The sequence below is a fragment of the Ricinus communis genome, chromosome 8, assembly GCF_019578655.1.
Source record: "Ricinus communis isolate WT05 ecotype wild-type chromosome 8, ASM1957865v1, whole genome shotgun sequence".
NCBI classification, from domain to species: Eukaryota; Viridiplantae; Streptophyta; class Magnoliopsida; order Malpighiales; family Euphorbiaceae; genus Ricinus; species Ricinus communis.
In genome coordinates this window covers 11502323-11520895 of record NC_063263.1, presented here as the reverse complement: position 1 = coordinate 11520895, position 18573 = coordinate 11502323, and the positions used below count along the sequence as shown (strand labels likewise).

Sequence of the window (18573 nt, the reverse complement as noted above, 5' to 3'; positions counted from 1 at the left end):
GAAATGTGCCGGGATTGGCAGCTTTTATATATGTAGCTTTAGTGTTGTCCTCTCTTATCATAAATTTTTAAACTTGATGATAAATTTTTCTTTTTTCAAATTCTTAGTTTGAGATTATTTAAGTCTTAAAAGACGGCTAGCTAAATTTAAGATCTGAAAGGCAAACATGGTATTATTATAAGACTTATAATTGAAGTAGAAAAAAACTATTTTAGAAGTTAATCTAAAAATTAAAAACACCTTTTTTTTAATGGACAAATTACATGTTAACTACTGCATTATCTCGATAACCAAATTAAAAGAAAAGTGGGAAAAGATCCAATGCAAGTGGCAAATTGATGGTTGTCTTTATTATGCGAGCCGTTTACTAGCAATTTTGGTGCCGTTTACTTGACAAGCAAAAGCTTGAGTTTCAATTTTAGGAAGGTCACGAGAAACATTTATAGATAAATAGGAAAATAAAATACAGTCTTTTCTTGATTGAAAAGTCTTTTTCTTCATCGAAAACAGACATCATCATGACCATGGTTGCCATGCATTTTCAATTTATAGTCTTTCTCTTCTGGCTCCTTTTCTGCATGAAAACTGGAATTGGATACAGTTCCAATTCCAGTGCAGGAGTGGTTGAAGTTATGTGCATAGAGAGGGAGAAACAAGCTCTTCTCAAGTTCAAACAAGGGCTTGTCGATTTTGCTAATGAGCTTACATCATGCGGTAGCAAAGGAGAAAATTGATGCAAATGGAGACGAGTCAAGTGTAATGAAACTTCTTGTCATGTCTCTGTTCTTGATCTTCGTCCTCTTGTTAGCTATGAGTATGGGGGTATCTCGTGGACACCTTTCAGCGGGGAGATCGGATCTTCATTGGTCGAAGTGCAAAATTTGGCGTACTTGGATTTGAGTCGGTTCGAAGGAAGTGAAACTTCTATCCCCAAATTCATTGGTACATTGACAAACTTGAGATATCTCAACTTTTCCAACTCCGACTTCATGGGAACAATTCCAGATGAGCTTGGAAATCTCTCCAGGTTGGTTTCTCTTGATCTCAGCAACAACAAATTTGAAAAAGTTGAAACTCTCATGTTCCTTTCTCATCTTCCTGCTTTGAAGCATCTTGACATGAGCAACAACATTCTTAGTCTTGCAACAGTTTCAGGCGGTTAATATGCTCCCTTCTCTTATCAACTTGCATTTGAGTAATTGTGAGCTATCTTTTAATGTTCTTCCACCTCTCTCCCATGTCAATTTCTTTAGAGCATTAGAGACCATTGATCTTTCTTCCAGCAATCTAACATCTTTAATCTTTCCTGGCTTCTTCGCTTTTAACGACAACCTTCCTGTTTTTAAACACATTAACCTTGCTTCTAATCACCTTGAAGGTGAAATACCAAGAACATTGGGGGATCTCTCTAGTTTAGAAACATTGGATTTGTCTCAGAATTATCTATCTGGAGAGATTCCGAATATGAAGAATTCTTTGTCAATTAGAGAACTATATCTTTCAGGAAATAAGCTAAATGGGAGTCTGACTACTAGTATCGGTTCACTTTCCAATCTTGAAATTTTGGATGTCTCCTCAAATTCCATGGTTGGTGTTATATCAGATTTACACTTTTTGAACCTCTCCAAATTATGGTACTTGGATATTTCTTCAAATTCATTTACAGTTGACCTCACCCCAACTTGGGTTCCCCCTTTTCAGCTTATAACCCTGAAAATGAGCTCTTGCAAACTGGGGCTTCAGTTTCCACAATGGCTTCACGTACAAAATAGGATTTCTCACCTAGATATTTCCAATGCTATAATTTCAGATGTCATCAGTGATTGGTTTTGGGATCTTCCCATCAAGCTTGGATACTTGAATCTCTCCTCCAACCAAATCAGTGGTGAGGTGCAAAAACTATCATCTGTACTAGGTAGTTTCCCTGCAGTTGATTTGAATTCCAACCCTTTTGAAGGCTCAGTACCGCTGCTTCCAGTTGATATAAGAATCTTGGATCTTTCCAAGAATATGTTTTCTGGAATGATATCCAACTTATGTTCAATGGCGGGAGACAAATTTAACTATCTCGATCTTTCTGATAACATTTTATCAGGAGAACTTCCTGATTGTTGGATGCATTGGCAGAGCTTGGGAATTATTAATTTGGGAAACAATAATTTCTCTGGTACTTTACCTGCCTCATTTGGGTTTCCACCTGAAACACTGCATATAAGAAACAATAGATTCTCTGGGCAATTACCTCCTCCGCTACTTAACTGTACAGGTCTAAAACTAGGGAGAATAGATTTTCTGGAAGAATACCAGCATGGGTAGGGAAAATCTTACACAACTAGTCGTTCTTCACTTGAGATCAAATCACTTCTATGGGGGGATACCTTGGAATCTATGCAATCTAGATTCTCTTCAAATGTTGGATCTTTCCAGGAATAATATTTCTGGAAGGCTACCACAATGCATGACCAATTTCACTGCCATGGCTTTAGAGTGGAGTACTGATGACATGGAATCTGGGTATTTAGCCGAACCTGTGGACCATTCTTGGGGTACTGAATGGGGAGTGACTAAAGAATAAATTGCCAAGCTTATGGTTGTTTGGAAAGGAATAGAGCTGGAGTATGGAAGAAATCTTGGCCTAGTTAAAAGCATTGATCTTTCAAGTAATAACTTGAATGGACAAATCCCTGAACGAATAACAAGTCTTTTGGGCTTGATTTCACTTAATTTATCACACAACAAATTGACTGGAATTATTCCTAATGGAATCAGGCAGCTGAAGTTACTAGAAATCTTTTGATCTATCGGTGAATCAACTTTCTGGTAGGGTTCCTGGGGGACTTGCTGATTTAAATTTCCTGAGTCGCCTGAACTTGTCTTATAACAACTTCTCAGGTAAAATTCCAAGGAGCACTCAACTTCAGAACTTTGATTGGGGAATGCTGGACTTTGTGGGGAGCCGCTTCCAAAAAAGTGCCCTGGAGAAGAAGATGAAGCTGAAGCAGATAATTTGGGCGGAGGCAGCAAAAGTACTGATGAAGATAATGAAAAGGATAAGACTATAACCCCAGGATATTACATTAGCATGAGGGTGGGGTTTGCAACAGGATTTTGGGCAGTTTGTGGAAGTTTATTGCTTGACATGCCTACTTTCGGTTCTTGGACATGGGAGGAAATTGGCTATATGTAAGAGTCAAATTGAGCATAGCCAAACTGCAAAGAATGCTTTAAACCAAAGGTAACAAACTCTCCCTGTGTTTAATGTTTCTGTCCTTTATCTTATCTTAACTATGATGTGTTATAGGCACCTAAGCATACAATAGCAGGACTGCTTCTGTAAAAAATGATTGAGATCTTTATCTTGTAAGCATGATAAACCAGACATGATCTAGATGTTTTCTTTTTCCCCTTACGAATCTTGTACACAAGTTTATTTCCTGATGCTCAATAAACAAGAATGAATGAGACATTGTATACTCAATAACAAAAAGAAAAGTTTTGACTCTTTTATCTTGTTTGCAATTCCCCAGGCTGAGCACAGCAAGTTAGGGCGTCAACCTGGCTGCAACTCCATCAGAACCCTGCTGCCAATGGCAGTGCAGCTGTCCAAGCATATGATGATTATTTGTCATGTAGTTTCTTTCTTTCATATAATTAATTAGTTATATGTATACCAATATATCACAACAGAAAATGAAGAAAATCCAGAAAGCAACAGTTTATGCTGCTTGTATGTTGGCTAATAATCACTTGATAATTCTATTACTAGTTTCTAAGCAATGGATAATTATTTTGTAGGTACTGAGTACTTCTGTTTTCTGAATCCTAAAAAACACACCGAGGCAACCAAACCCCTAATAAAATTTAGGCAAAAAGTATAAAACAGAAACACATAGTTAAATGTAATAGTTTACAAAAATTCTTCAATTGTTAGAATAATAATAGTAATAATAATAATAATAATAATAATAATTTGTGATTATTTAGATAGCAAAAACGACGCTGCTTTATGTTTCACTTGCAGATAAGTGCCAAAAGATACAAGGAGTTCTGGGACTACAATGGAATCTGCCTAAATTTAATGCCTTTCTTTTGGCTGTGTTTGAACTTTGCTTTATCAAGCTTTGTTTAAACTTTTCTCACCAAAAATGCCAATTCTTCCTTTCACGAGGCTCTGATGTCGTCACTCATCAGTATCGGAATAAGGCTGCGAAGAAGCCATCCCAAACTCTTTTACCCACTTCTCCGCTCTACCGCCTCCCCATTCTCTTTCTATCCTCTTAAATTGAATCCATTCGTTTCTTTATTCTATGCGGCATTTCATCGAACAGCCTCAGTACCATTTCTAAACTCCCTTCGTTTCTCTGGTTCTCAGTCTTTCTCAAGCCAAAACCAGAAGTACCCATTTGAGCTGTTCGAACATAGAATATATAATCATGATCCTCTCACACAGGGTCTTCTTGAAACACTCAAACGGGCAGCTTACTTTCCGGGAGAAGCAGAGGCTATGGCGTGTATTGATGGGTCAGGTGTTAAAGCTAATATAAATTTGGTCTATTCTGTGATTTGGGAACTAAGGAAAGACTGGAAGTTGGCGTTTCTGGGTTTTAAATGGGGAGAAAAATGGGGCTGTATTGATGAAAAATCGTGTGAGTTGATTGTATGGATTTTAGGTAATCATAGAAAGTTTAACAATGCTTGGATTGTTATTCGAGATATGCATCAGCTTTCAATGAACATTCAGCAGACAATGCTTATTATGATCGACAGGTTAGAACCTGAGATTGATTCTATCTGTGCCTTTTTCGAAGTTTAAAGTTCCTTTTCTCACTTTTGTTTTATGTTTTTAAATTTCTTCTTTTGTTCCTTAGATATGCCGCAGCAGATAATCCAGGCAAAGCTATTGAAGTATTCAACATTATGGAGAAGTTCAAAATGGCCCCGGATGAAGAAGCATTCTACTCTCTCATGAATGCTCTTTGTAATCACGGGTACATTGAAGAGGCGGAAGAGTTTATGGTTGTCAATAAGAAGCTTTTTCCCTTGGAAACTGAGGGATTTAACGTTATTCTAAATGGATGGTGTAGTATATGTGTTAATTTACTTGAAGCAAAGAGAGTTTGGAGGGAAATGTCAAAATGTTGTATCACACCCAATGCAACTTCTTATACACATATGATATCCTGCTTCTCAAAGGTTGGGAATCTTTTTGACTCTTTAAGGCTTTATGATGAAATGAAGAAAAGAGGTTGGCTCCCAGGTATGGAGGTTTATAATTCTTTGATTTATGTACTAACTCGTGAGAACTGCTTTAAGGAAGCTCTCAGATTCCTGGACAAAATGAAAGAAGTTGGCTTGCAGCCTGATTCTACCACTTACAACTCAATGATACGTCCCTTATGCGAGGGAAAAAAGCTAGTGGAGGCGAGAAGTGTATTGGCCACCATGATAGAGGAGAATATCAGCCCAACGATGGAGACCTACCATGCTCTTCTTGAAGTTGAAAATTCTGATTTTGAAGCAACTTTGGAAGTCCTTAATCGAATGACGGTGGCTGGTTTAGCCCCCACTGATGATACTTTTCTTTTAGTTCTTGCCAAATTCTTCAAACTAGAGCAAGCTGAGAATGCATTGAAAATGTGGATAGAAATGAAGCAATATGAAGTGACTCCTAATTTGACACATTATAAAATTTTGGTGGAAGGGCTAGTTAGATGTGGATTGTTAGCCAAGGCTCGAGAATGTTATGCTGATATGAGATCAAATGGATTTACAGACGATCCAAAGCTTCAGAAAATGTTGAAAGAACCAGTACGAGGACAGAATAGCAAAGAAAAGCTTTGCAAGGGACAGGTTAAGAGAGATGGACATGTAAATCACAAGAGACGCAGCATTGTCAGAAGAAAAAGTGTACACAGACATCCAGAAAAATTATAGTCTAATTTGGAACTCTGATTGAAAACATGAAACCTGAGAGATAGGTTTTCAGCATAGAAATTTCTAGTTTTGTTAATGCCACCACAGCGACTAGCGGGTTTGACCAATTTCAGATAAGTAAATAGAATCTCTGGTATAGCATGAGCTGGCCTGATCCAAACTGTTTGCTTGCTGACACCTAAGGTACTTTCATTCCATGCCCTCTTGCTACTACTGTGGCAGAATTAATAATCAATTGCAATCTGATCCTCTTAATCTGCTCATGATATGCATTAGAATGCAACCCCGGGATGGTTTTAGGCATCGTTACTTGATTTTAGTATCTACCTGTATACCTATTTAGACTGGTAGACTTGAATGATAAATAACTCTTGGATGATTCTCTTGCTTCTCCATGTTATAGATTCTTCAAATCAGAATGATTGATAGCCGACCTTAAATATTTTGGAGCTCTTCATATTCCCCATTTTTTTCCCTTTATTGTTTAACAAGTCTCATAATAATTCCTGAATTTGTTAATTATCAATTTTGTTGATAAAAAACAACCTTGTTTGCTTGAGAGGAAGGGGTTTTCTTTCTAGTGAGGCGTGAAAATCTAGTTTGAGGATCTAAGCGGGGATAGGATAAACAAAAAGGTTTTCCATTTCGAAGGATCAGAATGAGGAGGCAAAAAAAGGGGGTTAGTCCACAAATTGCAGCATAGAATCTGAAGGAGAAGCAGCATATATTTATAGGGCAGAGTTCTGTCATGAAAAAGAAATTCTAGAAAATACATTAGCCATATGTAATCATGTAGTTATAAGTCTTGTGCTTGCCATACATGTCAGATTTCAAATTGTTAAATAGTATTTCAAGGAAAAAAAGAACTCTTGAAGAGAAATGGAAAAAGAAAGAGAAGAAAAAAAGAAATTAAAAAGAAGATATTCATTCAACACAATACAGTATGAAATGCAAGGGCAAACATAGGTTGCACTTGATGGAGTTGTCCTTTGCTCCAAAGAAAATTTAGAAGTTTCAATGGCTACATATTGGATGTGCTTGCAAGTTATGTTTATGCTTCTGTGCCAACAGAAAGAAAGAAATAATGAAAGTGACATTAAAAATGCAACCTTATAATAAATTATGCTCATGGTTGATAATTTGGGAACTTGATGTTTTTGGAAAGTTTTGGGTTCTCTCCTAGGTTGCACTTGCTGTGACTGTCTATTTAGTAACAACTTCAGAGATTTTCTATCTCCGGATTGGTCTGTCCGAAGTTAGTTTGTTTTTTTTCGAACACATCTTTACCATGACAAGTTCTTTTCTCAGGTTCGAAGTCTGCAACTCAAGGAAGGAGCCTAACTTCAATCCTTCGAGTTCGAGGGAAGAAATATCAGAGCCACCCCATTCTTCTCCTCGTGGTGATACCGTGGAAGTACCGGAGCATGCATCTGTCTCGTGAATATTAGCCGTATATAGCTATAAAAACATATTTTTGCTTCCTGTAGCGGAAACCATATTCACCTTATCTGTAGATAAAAGCAGAGTGCGATTTGAATCCCTTTCTGGCCATATAAGTGTTATTAGAGATCCCCTAATTTGTAAGGTTAAGATTCAATTAATCAAGTGATTAGTTTAAGTCATTTTGCTATTAGTTCAATTCTATTTGTTGGACTCTACACTTCACTCATTTGAAGATGAGTGTTAGAGATCTCATTTCTCTAATAATAAAAATATATGATCAAGGTTCAACTAAACAAATGACTGATTTTAATCATTTTGGTATTAGTTGGACTCCATTCTAATTCTATTTTACAGTTCATTCTTATCATTTTAATTAATTAATTCAAATTTGAAACTTATTTTGGTATTAATATTTTGTTAGTTTGTTTAGTTGGAGTGATTGGGTGGAAGCCAGGATAAAAGAAATCTAATTTCTTTTATTTGATTGTTAAAAGGGAAAAGCAAACGAAGAATTAGATTTTGAAATTCAGTTAAAGCCACTTTTTTTTATTTGTAATAAAAAAAAAATTGTCACTTAAAAAGAGTATAAAACTAAAAATGAATTTAATCTTTTTTCTATTTTACATTGCGATTTAGTTAAATCCATTAAATTTATAAAATTTATTTATAAATTTAATTTTATGTACTTTCAATAAAATAAAAATTAATTTAAAATTTTAAATAATTAAATCAGTATAAAATTAATTATAGTTAAACTAAATTTTAATAAAATAAATGAAATTTCAAATAAATTTTATATTATTAATTTTTCTCTCATCTGTCTTTCTCAGATAAAATAATTTTTTAAATAAATATCTATCAGTCATAGCATTTAATAACATGTCAAAAAGAATAGAAGGAACTATCATTCCATTTCTTTTCTTTTAATTTCATTTCTCTTTCCTTGCAAAATTAGTGCAGCAAACATACTGCAAGATAATCATTTACTCCAAAATTAATTAATTCTCCTCAATAAACCTCCAACATAAAACAAAAATCAAACATGATTGAGAAGAACTTACATTTTAATTAATATATATTGTTTATGGAACGAAATCATTACCCATTAAATCTGGGTATATTTGTCTGCTATATATATGCAATATATTTGAAAGGTCAAGTAAAAGAAACCCTTAATTAAACCATTGGACTGATGTATAAAGTTTTTGCTGCAATTTTTAAATATTTACAGATATAATATACAATATTGGATTATTCTTAATGTAAAAATTTAAGAATCATTTCATTTTTAGAAAAAAAGGAAAAGAAATATAATTTGGATCCAAATCATGGATATACTAATAATTAATGTCATCCCATAAAGTTGTTCAACTTGCTAATTTTTAGTCAGAAAAATATATCAAATGCTAAAGTGGATCTTGCTATTGACTGTCATGATATGAATTGGCATGTGATGTCTGGACCACTCACTTTCAAATAATCTTGGATAAATGACCCTTTCCTAAAGATTTTCTTTCTCTGCTAAACAGTCGAGTGCAGTCAAGGAAACAGCAAGAAAAGCACAGAAACAAGAAATCCTTCAAGCCATCACCATTTTTACAATGGTGCCAATATTCTTGTGCTTCTTCATCCTCATCTCTGCCACTTCCACCACAACTGCCACTGACCACATTGTTGGTGCTAACAAAGGCTGGAATCCTGGCATCAACTATACTCTTTGGGCCAATAATCACACCTTCTATGTTGGAGATTTTATCTGTATACCTCATTCTCTCTTTGCATAGCTTTATACTGCTAACAGATTTAATGGTTACATCATTTAATTAGATTTTCTTCATATGTTTGGGAAGAAGATGAAAACCCAGTTCCATTCTTGGTTTCTTGAAACAGTATATACTGTACTACTAGGGTTTGCAATTCTTTAATTCTTTTGTTTATGAATGCAGCATTTAGGTACCAAAAGACTCAGTACAATGTGTTTGCAGTGAACCAGACTGGCTATGACAACTGCACAACAGAAGGAGCAACAGGGAACTGGAGTAGTGGTAAAGATTTTATACCTCTTAAAGAGGCAAAGAGGTATTACTTCATTTGTGGGAATGGACAGTGTTTCAATGGCATGAAGGTTTCTGTTCTTGTTCATCCTTTGCCTCCACCACCATCATCTAGCATTTCTGCTAACCAGACTTCTTCAAAGGATTCTGCTGCTCCAGTGGTTTTGCATAAAGGATTTGTTGGCTGTAGGGCTTTGATCTTGGCATTTACTTCCATTTGGTTTGGATTTGGTTGGATCTAGTATTAGATATAATTTGGTTGTTGAGGCCTAATGAGCTTTATTATTACAGCTCAAATCTACCAGTCTGCTTCCACCACCCCGAACCCTTCCTCTCCTTTTCGTTTTCTTCATATAATTTCCATTTATCCTCATTTCTATTTGTATTAGAATTTAATTGAAATTGTTTACTTGGTTTGACTAGCAATTCTTTGATGTGCTCATTTCCAATTTGTATTAAAACGAAAAATAGAGAATGCATTCTGAATTAGTGTTGATAACGAGGTTCAATTGTTGTACACGTAGAAGTAGGATTATGTTCAACAACTCGACATATTTCTTGTGTAATATCAAGCTTTAGCCGAGCTCGAGATTTTCCTTCTTTAAAATGTAATAGTTTATTCTCTATCATATATATATAAAAGAACTTCCCCTTTTACTTTGACCTAAAACACTAAAACCGTAAAATCTATATGCCACTGGACATGCCCAAACATACCATCTCCACCACACAAGAATCCTCTTATCATACACAAAAGCAGAGAAGGGAAGGATATATAATAATAATGGTTCTTTCACAAGCTATACATTAATCTTCGTTAGAATGCCTGTCTGCTATTTCCTGAGACTTACAAAAGAGAGTGCAGCTCTGAATTAGCTGAAAATGACGCTTTACATACCCTATATTACCTGTAAGAATATGTAAGAATACTCAATTGTTTAGTACTTGGGGATGCTATTTCTTTACACTACACTGTGAAGCTAATGTCTCTATCGCCTTTGGAAATTGAAGAACTTAATGGAAAACGCGAAGGTAAATGCAAAGAGTGTTGCAAAGCCAAAGACTGCAGCTGCAACAGCACCTAGAAGTTCATGCTTGAAATCAAAATAACTTCTCACAAAATCTTCAACTGTTTCACCGGATTCAAGTGTATGCTTTATATCTCCGAACTGCGACGAAACTAATCCATACAATGTGTATGCTACTGGACATGTCCAAGCATACCATCTCCACCACACAGGAATTCTCTGTTATAGACAAAAGAAGGGAAATGAAAGAATATTAGTCCTCGGTATATGAATTAGCATTGCAGAAACCAACAATAATCAAGAAATGCTGGTAGATGAGCTTACTGGTCTTGGGATTATAAATCCTGAAAACAGATTCCATATCGAGTAGAATGCAGAGGAAACTATTGATGCAACCTGCTGGTTTGGTGTCACAGCCACAGCCATCATGCCATAGTAGGTGTAAAACAATAATGTGAAGTACATGAAGAAGAGGTACCAAAAGAATTTAGCTGCACTCCATTCAAATCCAATCATTGCGTATACTATAAGACCGTATACTGCAGCTTGTAAGAAGATATATGGAAGCTCAATTACAACCTGTAATGGGAAAAAAAGAAGGAAGAACAAAGAATCAACTTATGTATAGATTATCCATAATGAGCGAGTCTTTTGATGACTAAAATCCTTCTTACCTGAGCAAAGGCATAGGGCAAAGGAGAATACATTCCTGCAGCTCTTTCTCTGTAGAAAACAGTTCTTTCAACAGCAACTACTGGCTGCACAGATGATGCATTTTGGATCCCAAGGAAGACAATTGCTGCATACATTGATCCCATTGCATTGAAAAGATCTTGTCGCTTTGTCCTAATTCAAGAAAATGTGATTAAATTATAAGGCAAATAAAACTGCTGAGGAATAAACTCCATTTCATATAATTTAAGTTTATTACTCCTGCTGTAACTTACGTCTTGGAGCCAAGATCCCAAAACATCGTCCCAAACATCAAAGCAATGACAGTCGTGAAGAGAAATCTGACAGCAGTGTATGGTGGATTGCGCCAGTATGACCAGTGTTGCTTCCATAAGCAGGCCATACATTGGGTAAAAAATGATTGTGAGTACTGAGTAGGAAAATACAAGTCATTTGAACCTAAAGGAGGCGTGCTTAATTCCTCAATGAGTGCCTTGTTTCTCCTGAAAGACAAGATACACTTTATTTACAGGTTTATCTCTGAATTCTAGAACAATTGGTCTATTTATAAATTGTCAGAATGTAATTTTCTCAAAAGTAATGGCCACATATTTTAAGAATACAGTACCTGTATAGTTCTGAATTTTTGTAAATAGCAGCAAAATCTAATCCCAAAACCATTTCTTGAGCTGAACTTGAAACTTCTAACATCCACGTTGCTGGATTGTAACCATCTTTGATGTCAGGTACCCCTTCGATTGCCTTGATAGAAGAATTCAGCCATAGTTAGATGAGTAGAGGATCAAAGATACATTGTTTGCATTACTTGATTATCCATCATTTCATACCTCGAAATACTTTATTAGTTGGCAAGAATGACGCCCCAATGGTCCCACGTATATCTCTTGACCTCCTCGCTTCATAAGGAGTAGCTGCAACATCACAATTATATATCAAACACCTATCTGGTGAAAAAATTGGTAATAATTAATTACCTCATATGATATGTTAACATTACACACCTCATCAAAAGCTTCAAATATGTCAATGCTTGGCTGATGGATGGTGCACACAACTGTCCTTCCAGTGTCCACAGTGTTCCTCACTGTTCTCATAACAATTGCAGCAGCTCTTGCATCTAGCCCTGAAGTGGGCTCATCCATGAATATTATAGAAGGGTTTGCCACCAGCTCAACTGCAATTGTCAGCCGCTTGCGTTGCTCGGTAGACAGGCCACTCACACCAGGCAATCCAACTAATGCTTGCCTCAATGGCGTCAATTCCACAAGTTCCATGACTTCCTCAATAAACATCTGCAAACAATTTTTCATTACAGAAAAGATCAGCAAGACACAAGGCATGCTCTGCTGCCACTGGAATACTAAAAACTTCTTAATCGGCCTGTCTTGTATGGATCAAACTTCCAGCAAATCAGAACAAATTAAAAGCCTGAAATGAATTCATGGTTGTGAGTACCTTTCTGGTTTCACTGTTCACTTCAGGAGGTAAACGAAGCCAAGATGAGTAAAGCAATGATTCATATACAGTAACATGTGGAGAATGGATGTCATTTTGCTCGCAATATCCTGAGATTCTAGCGAAAGTCTCTTGCTTCTTAGGGAAGCCTGAGATTCTGATGTCTCCTTCTATATATCCACCAGTTTTTCTACCAGCCAGCACATCCATTAGAGTGGTTTTACCAGCACCGCTCACACCCATTAGAGCTGTAAGAACACCTGGCCTAAAAGCACCACTCACACCCCTCAAAAGCTCCAGTCTATCTTCAGTCGCTCCCTGTCTTTTCATTTCCTGCAAAATGAAATAAAACAATCGCTCAACTTTTTTCAAAAGCACCAGAATACTTAATGTCAACAGAATATTTAGTATGGAATTTATCCTACCTGTGGCATGTCAACGGAATATCTAATGTCATTAAAGGTGATAGAATGTGGTTCAAATGGAAGAACCATTCCTTTTTGCTTCTGATGGTTTTCTTCCACTATGAGCTCTGTCCTCACAGAGGATAACTGAATCACTTCTCCTGTTTTTCCTGATGTATTACTTGCAGAGTCTTCAGATATAACAGCTTGAGGCTTCTGCAATGCTGCACAACATATTTTGCATCAGTCCCATATTTAAAATAAGCCCCCACATCAGGAATACAAATAAAAGAGGGTAAAGATACTCACGGCCGAGGAATGTGAGAGCTAGAGTAAAAAAGAAGTTGTACAGCAGTGTGAATCCGACCAATGCCCCAACTCCTATCCAGTACCAATATGCATGTGTGAAGAATCCTCGAGACTCCAAAACTTGAATTCCAAGTGTTTCTGTTGTGTCCGGGAGGACCTTCTGGAAAACAAGATAAAATCAGGTATCAGTTGATAACTAAGAGGCACACATACAGAAGTAGACAGGTTAGTTTAAGAGATTTACTTTATTCCAACTGTTTCCAAGGAACTCGTTAACTACTATTGCATTTTGCCCATACATAAGTGGTGATATCCAGTAACCCCATATCCACCATTTCTTTATATTATCTGTGGCATTAAGTAAAGAAGTGCAAAAATTAGTACACTTTAAGCAAGTTAGTGCATTAAGCAAAGCAGAGTGTAACCTCGTAACGCCAAACAGACTCCATAGTTATACCTCGTGACAAGATAAATCCTCCTAATGCGAATAACGCAAGCAGTGCAAATGATCCAAAGGTGTTGGCAACAATCATATTCCTTCCTGCTGCAGCAATAAAGCGAAATAATCCTGAAGCCATCTGGCTAACAAGAGCTAGCAGAAGGTACTGTTTAAAGAACCTGCAGAAAAATTAAACACTGTGCATCAGCTAAATAATACAAATTGCTCCACAAGTTGTCAAGAAAGGAGGGAGAAATTTTCTTTTTATGTCATTTCTAGAATTGCTACCTTCCAACATTGGGATCAAATCCAATAACATAATAGGTGAGGAACACCCAAATGGCAACTTGTACAAGTGTTATAGGTATCTTAGTGATCCAAGGGGGAAGAGAGAATGCCCAGGGAGGATAGAAAAGGAGGCTCCTTTGCTTATAAAACACCGGAAGCTTTGCAATGGTCAATGAAATCTCTGACAGTCCATTAAACATGATAAACACCACAGAGAAAAATAGAGCACCCACATAAATTCCTCCATTAGTGACTGAATCTCGGTGCATCTCAGTCCGAAGGAAGAGTGTCATTGCAACCATTGCCATTATGGTGAGCTAGCAATAGAAGGAAAAGTAAGAAAATACAATTCCATATGCATTTATTGAGATAATATAGAGTACAGCAATGTTGAATACTCACTTGGGTGAGCTTGAAAATGTAGACAAATGAGTTCCTTTTCATGAGCAAGATCTCTCTAGAGAAACAAGCTTTAAGTAGCTCCATCTTTCCAACTCCATACTTTTTAGTTGTCAAAGCAGCTGGGTGGCTCTTGGACTTATCAAATGGAGTAGAAAGTTCAGCTTCAAGTCTTCGTCCGACAAGAAATGATTGGAATGCTTCTGCAAATTCCCTAACTGTGACAAAACTGTAGGGCTTATCTTTATCTGCCCAATACTGTGCTTGGTCTTTCCTTGACGTTACCTGCATTACACAGGGCCAAAGTCAGAATTTAAAATCAAGGGAGGCAAAATGATTGCAAGATTTTTTTAAATTTATTCTTACTTCTTGCAAGAAGTCTGCAACTCCTTTTCTTTCAGGGCATTTGAAGCCCATGTATTCAAAAAACTCAAGTACATTTTCACGAGGACCCTGATACACAATCTGACCATCAGATAGCAGAATAATGTCATCGAAGAGATTGTAAGTCTCCGGTGGTGGCTGGAGGAGAGAGATGACAGCTGTTCCATTAAGAATGTGAATGTATTGCTTTATTGAGTTCACGATTTGGTAAGTAGTTGAACTATCCAAGCCAGTGGAGATCTCATCCATGAACAGTGCTTTCGCTGGTCCAACAAGCATCTCACCTGCAATTTGAGTTTGGGAGATAGGCACTCAGTTATAATTGAGATGACTGGTAGAAATTAAGTTCAGACTTGGACTAGTGGGGGCTCCTTGCCTGTTGTAACACGCTTCCTTTGTCCTCCAGAGACACCCCTTAACATTTCATTCCCCACCATAATATCTGCACATACCTCCAATCCTAAAATCTGCAGATTGAACAGAATGGCATTAGCATATTATATAACATCCTCTGTTGACTTCCAAAATGTATAAGACTTTCTCAGTCCTATTACCTTAAGAATATAATCTGTGACCACATTAGCCTCCTGACCTTCTGTAGCCATTGCCTATATGAGAAACAACAAAGTTAGTATCATAATTCTTCCAATTGAGCTATAATTAAAGAGAGAAATCAAGTTAACGATTAAAGGAATCCATATGAAAAGAAAGGTACATAGGAAACCATGCCAATAGCATTATTCGATCCTTTTACTTCTCAAAATAGATGAGCTTTACTCACCTTCATAAAGACATCAATATCCGGATCAGGCTTAATATTTGATGCTTTTTCTCTTCTTAGCAACTCAGATATCATTTCTGCCAAAAACAAAAAGTTTCAAAAATCATATTGTGAAGTTCATATAAATTTAATTATGGGAAATTAGTATTAAATTAAACTAACCATATCGGTGTCCAACCCCTTGACATCTTGCAGCGAAGGCCAAGGTCTCCCTTACAGTCATTTCGCCTATATGGGTATCATGTTGACTGATGTAAGCAGCTGTTCTCTGGGGAACAAACTCATTCATCTCATGACCATTGTAAGTCACCCTACCAGAAAACTGCAGAAGAAATCAAGATTTTCAGATAAGCTAAAAAACTTAAAGTCAAGATAGAAGGCAAAAAAAAAAAAATGACTTGAAAAGTAAAGCTGCAATTTGATATAATATTCACCTTTAATTTAGGATCAAGTTTTCCAGCCAAAGCCAACAAAAGAGTAGTCTTTCCAGAACTTGGAGGACCCAAAAGCAATGTCATTCTGCAATTTTTATTTTTTTTTGAAAGAAGAATGAGATTTTGCCACCAAATATTCTGAAATCTAAGTGGAAAAGAATTCAGTTCAGTCTCATTTCACCTTTTTGGTTTGATAATTCCACTAACATCCTGAAGTATAGACAGGCTTTTCTTTCCACTTGGAAGGATATGAAGAAAATTCAAGAAACCCTTTTAAAATTGAAAACCAAATAGAGCCAGTAAGCTAGTCAATCAAAATAAACAAGTATAATCAAAATTCATGATCAATAGTGCTTAATTACCTCTACTATATCAATGGAGAAGTTAAAAAATGTGGGTAAAGCTCTACTTCCTACATGAGCTTCTGTTTCAACATTTAAATGCTCAAATCGAACTTCAATCATAGGGAGCTCAATTCCAACCCTGCAAGAATCAAGAAACAAGAAAAAGATTCGTATTACTCAAACATCAAGAAACTCAAAGAAAACCCAACGACACAAGAACTTAACAGGAGATTATTGCTCGTACCTATCAATACGATTCTTGAGCTTCAGCAAGAACAGTTCATTATCTTCTTCAGCAACTTTAACCAACCTATCAAGCAAAGTTCTCTTTTCATGAAATCCAAGATTCTTAACATCAATTTCATTGGCTTCACCTTTTGATGTGGTTAATAAACCTTTCTTTAAGCGATCATAAGTAGGCAATCTTTCGATTGCAGCCCATTTCAAAGCTTCTTCATCATCATCTTCATCTCCTCTGGAAGATTTGGAGAAACCTTCCATTGCATTGCTCCTCCATATAGAAGACTCACCTCTACGTAAACTACCACCAGCTATATACAGTTCAGTGCCTTCCATTTATAAAAGAAGCAGTACCAACTGAAATGTTTATAGCTAGCGCTTGAAGATTCAAGAACTGAGAGCTAAAATCTGTACAAAAAATAATTGTTTTTCAAAGAATCCAAGAAGTTCAAATGAATCCGAAACAAATTTGTTGTGCGTTTGTGGGGTTTGTAGCTGTGGATAATGAAAATGAATGGAAGTGGCTCCTGCTATTTATAGGAAATAGAACAGGACAATGAGTTGGCGGGCGGCTATTCAATTTTTGTAGTTACGTAATCAAATAGGAAAAATAATATGGCAATTTATTAGAAATTGTTTCCTTTTCCGTTAGTAGTTGGAAAAATTAAAATGTTTGTATGCTGTCAAGTTATATGGGCTTATGATATTCACATTTTCTCTTTGACAATTTATTTTTCTTTTCAATATTCTCTCGACAGCTTAGTATTAATTATGAATGGACGGCTTTCTTTAGAGTGATTTTAATCATCTATTCATATATGTGATAAAATAATTTAAGAATAAAAAATTATTAATAATTTTAAATATATATAAAAGATTAAAAAAAATTAAGTATATTGCATTATTTCTCTCTCAATGGAACTCTTATAATTTTATGAATGAATATTTTTGTGAATATTTAATCGAATTTTAATATAAGTATTGTATGTTTGCAAAACAGAAAGTGAATTTCATTTTCTCTTCCTATAGCTACGGATCTTATAGTTTTATATATGTGTTTTTTATTATTTTTTATTAAATATTTAATTTGACTCAAACATATAATGATGAATGGACGACCATCACATAGTTCATGTAATAAAAAAGAAGCACGTGCCAAAATTATATGATTTCGTCACCAATTATATCATCCAATCTATGGATGTCACGTATGATATCGTCTCATCGCTTGGGCAGATTTTTTCCCAATATGGAAAAAGAAAAAGAAAATTGCTGTGTCACGATTAACTGTCACTAAAGATATGTGTAAGCGCACACGTATATACTAAGTCTGTTGTTGTACGGATATTTCCTTTTAACTTATTTGTTTCAACAATAAAAATAATACAATAATGTAATGACCTAAGACATTATGTAATTCGTGAGGACAGTATTACAATAAATAAAAATGTAATATATATATATAATATGTATGTTATATTAAATATTAAATAATTTATATGTACTTTAATATCAAAAGTATAAGGGAGTGGATATGACATTTTTGTTAGTTGGGTTGAGTCCACTGGGTACATGCCACAGCTTAAGATTGAAAGCATACCACTGGTTTTCTCTCCAATCATAATCATCACCGTTGACATTTGTGTCACTTTCAACTTGCCCTAAAAATACTTTTTACGAACAAGAAAAGGATTCAGCTTTTCCAGTCTCATCGTGTGGGCAGAGAACATAACTCTGACGCAGACTTTTTCTTATTTATTTAATGATTGGTTTGTCTTTTTTGACAGTCAATGATCATAGCGACAGGCTTTCATTCAGAGACTAAACTGTGTAGAGAAAAATAAGCATATCAAATGGAAGTCCGAATGCTGCGGAATCGTAAGAATTATCTGTATTCCACAGCATAAATAATGAAGAGAAAATTCAAAATTGTAATGCAACAAT

General features: G+C 35.8%; 4 protein-coding genes across 4 annotated transcripts; 3 read left to right on the top strand and 1 right to left on the bottom strand.

Annotated features, from left to right (window-relative positions):
• The first annotated feature begins 141 nt into the window (after positions 1-141).
• Positions 142-7556, top strand: LOC8280250 (pentatricopeptide repeat-containing protein At1g80880, mitochondrial). The gene is made up of 5 exons (XM_002512684.4): positions 142-1027; positions 2893-3235; positions 3528-4767; positions 4869-6117; positions 7243-7556. The coding sequence occupies exons 3-4, from the start codon at positions 4175-4177 to the stop codon at positions 5932-5934; spliced, it is 1659 nt and encodes a 552-aa protein (XP_002512730.1). The 5' UTR covers positions 142-1027; positions 2893-3235; positions 3528-4174; the 3' UTR covers positions 5935-6117; positions 7243-7556.
• LOC8280252 (receptor-like protein EIX2) lies at positions 1165-3320 on the top strand. Its single transcript, XM_025156233.2, has 5 exons — positions 1165-2312; positions 2428-2514; positions 2825-3026; positions 3105-3235; positions 3302-3320. The coding sequence occupies exons 1-5, from the start codon at positions 1165-1167 to the stop codon at positions 3318-3320; spliced, it is 1587 nt and encodes a 528-aa protein (XP_025012001.2).
• Positions 7557-8826: 1270 nt separating the features above from the next.
• LOC107260776 (lamin-like protein) lies at positions 8827-9940 on the top strand. The gene is made up of 2 exons (XM_048378014.1): positions 8827-9135; positions 9324-9940. Exons 1-2 carry the CDS (start codon positions 8979-8981, stop codon positions 9671-9673), a joined length of 507 nt encoding a protein of 168 aa, XP_048233971.1. The 5' UTR covers positions 8827-8978; the 3' UTR covers positions 9674-9940.
• A 238-nt stretch (positions 9941-10178) lies between these two features.
• LOC8280248 (pleiotropic drug resistance protein 1) lies at positions 10179-17143 on the bottom strand. Its single transcript, XM_015715262.2, has 23 exons — positions 16634-17143; positions 16408-16528; positions 16227-16315; positions 16046-16130; positions 15774-15933; positions 15612-15688; positions 15385-15438; positions 15207-15297; positions 14813-15114; positions 14450-14731; positions 14048-14364; positions 13778-13938; positions 13565-13668; positions 13321-13480; positions 13033-13235; positions 12608-12940; positions 12154-12444; positions 11980-12063; positions 11760-11893; positions 11407-11634; positions 11134-11305; positions 10784-11038; positions 10179-10678 (listed from the first exon to the last, which is right to left on the bottom strand). Exons 1-23 carry the CDS (start codon positions 16963-16965, stop codon positions 10421-10423), a joined length of 4293 nt encoding a protein of 1430 aa, XP_015570748.1. The 5' UTR covers positions 16966-17143; the 3' UTR covers positions 10179-10420.
• Positions 17144-18573: the final 1430 nt, after the last annotated feature.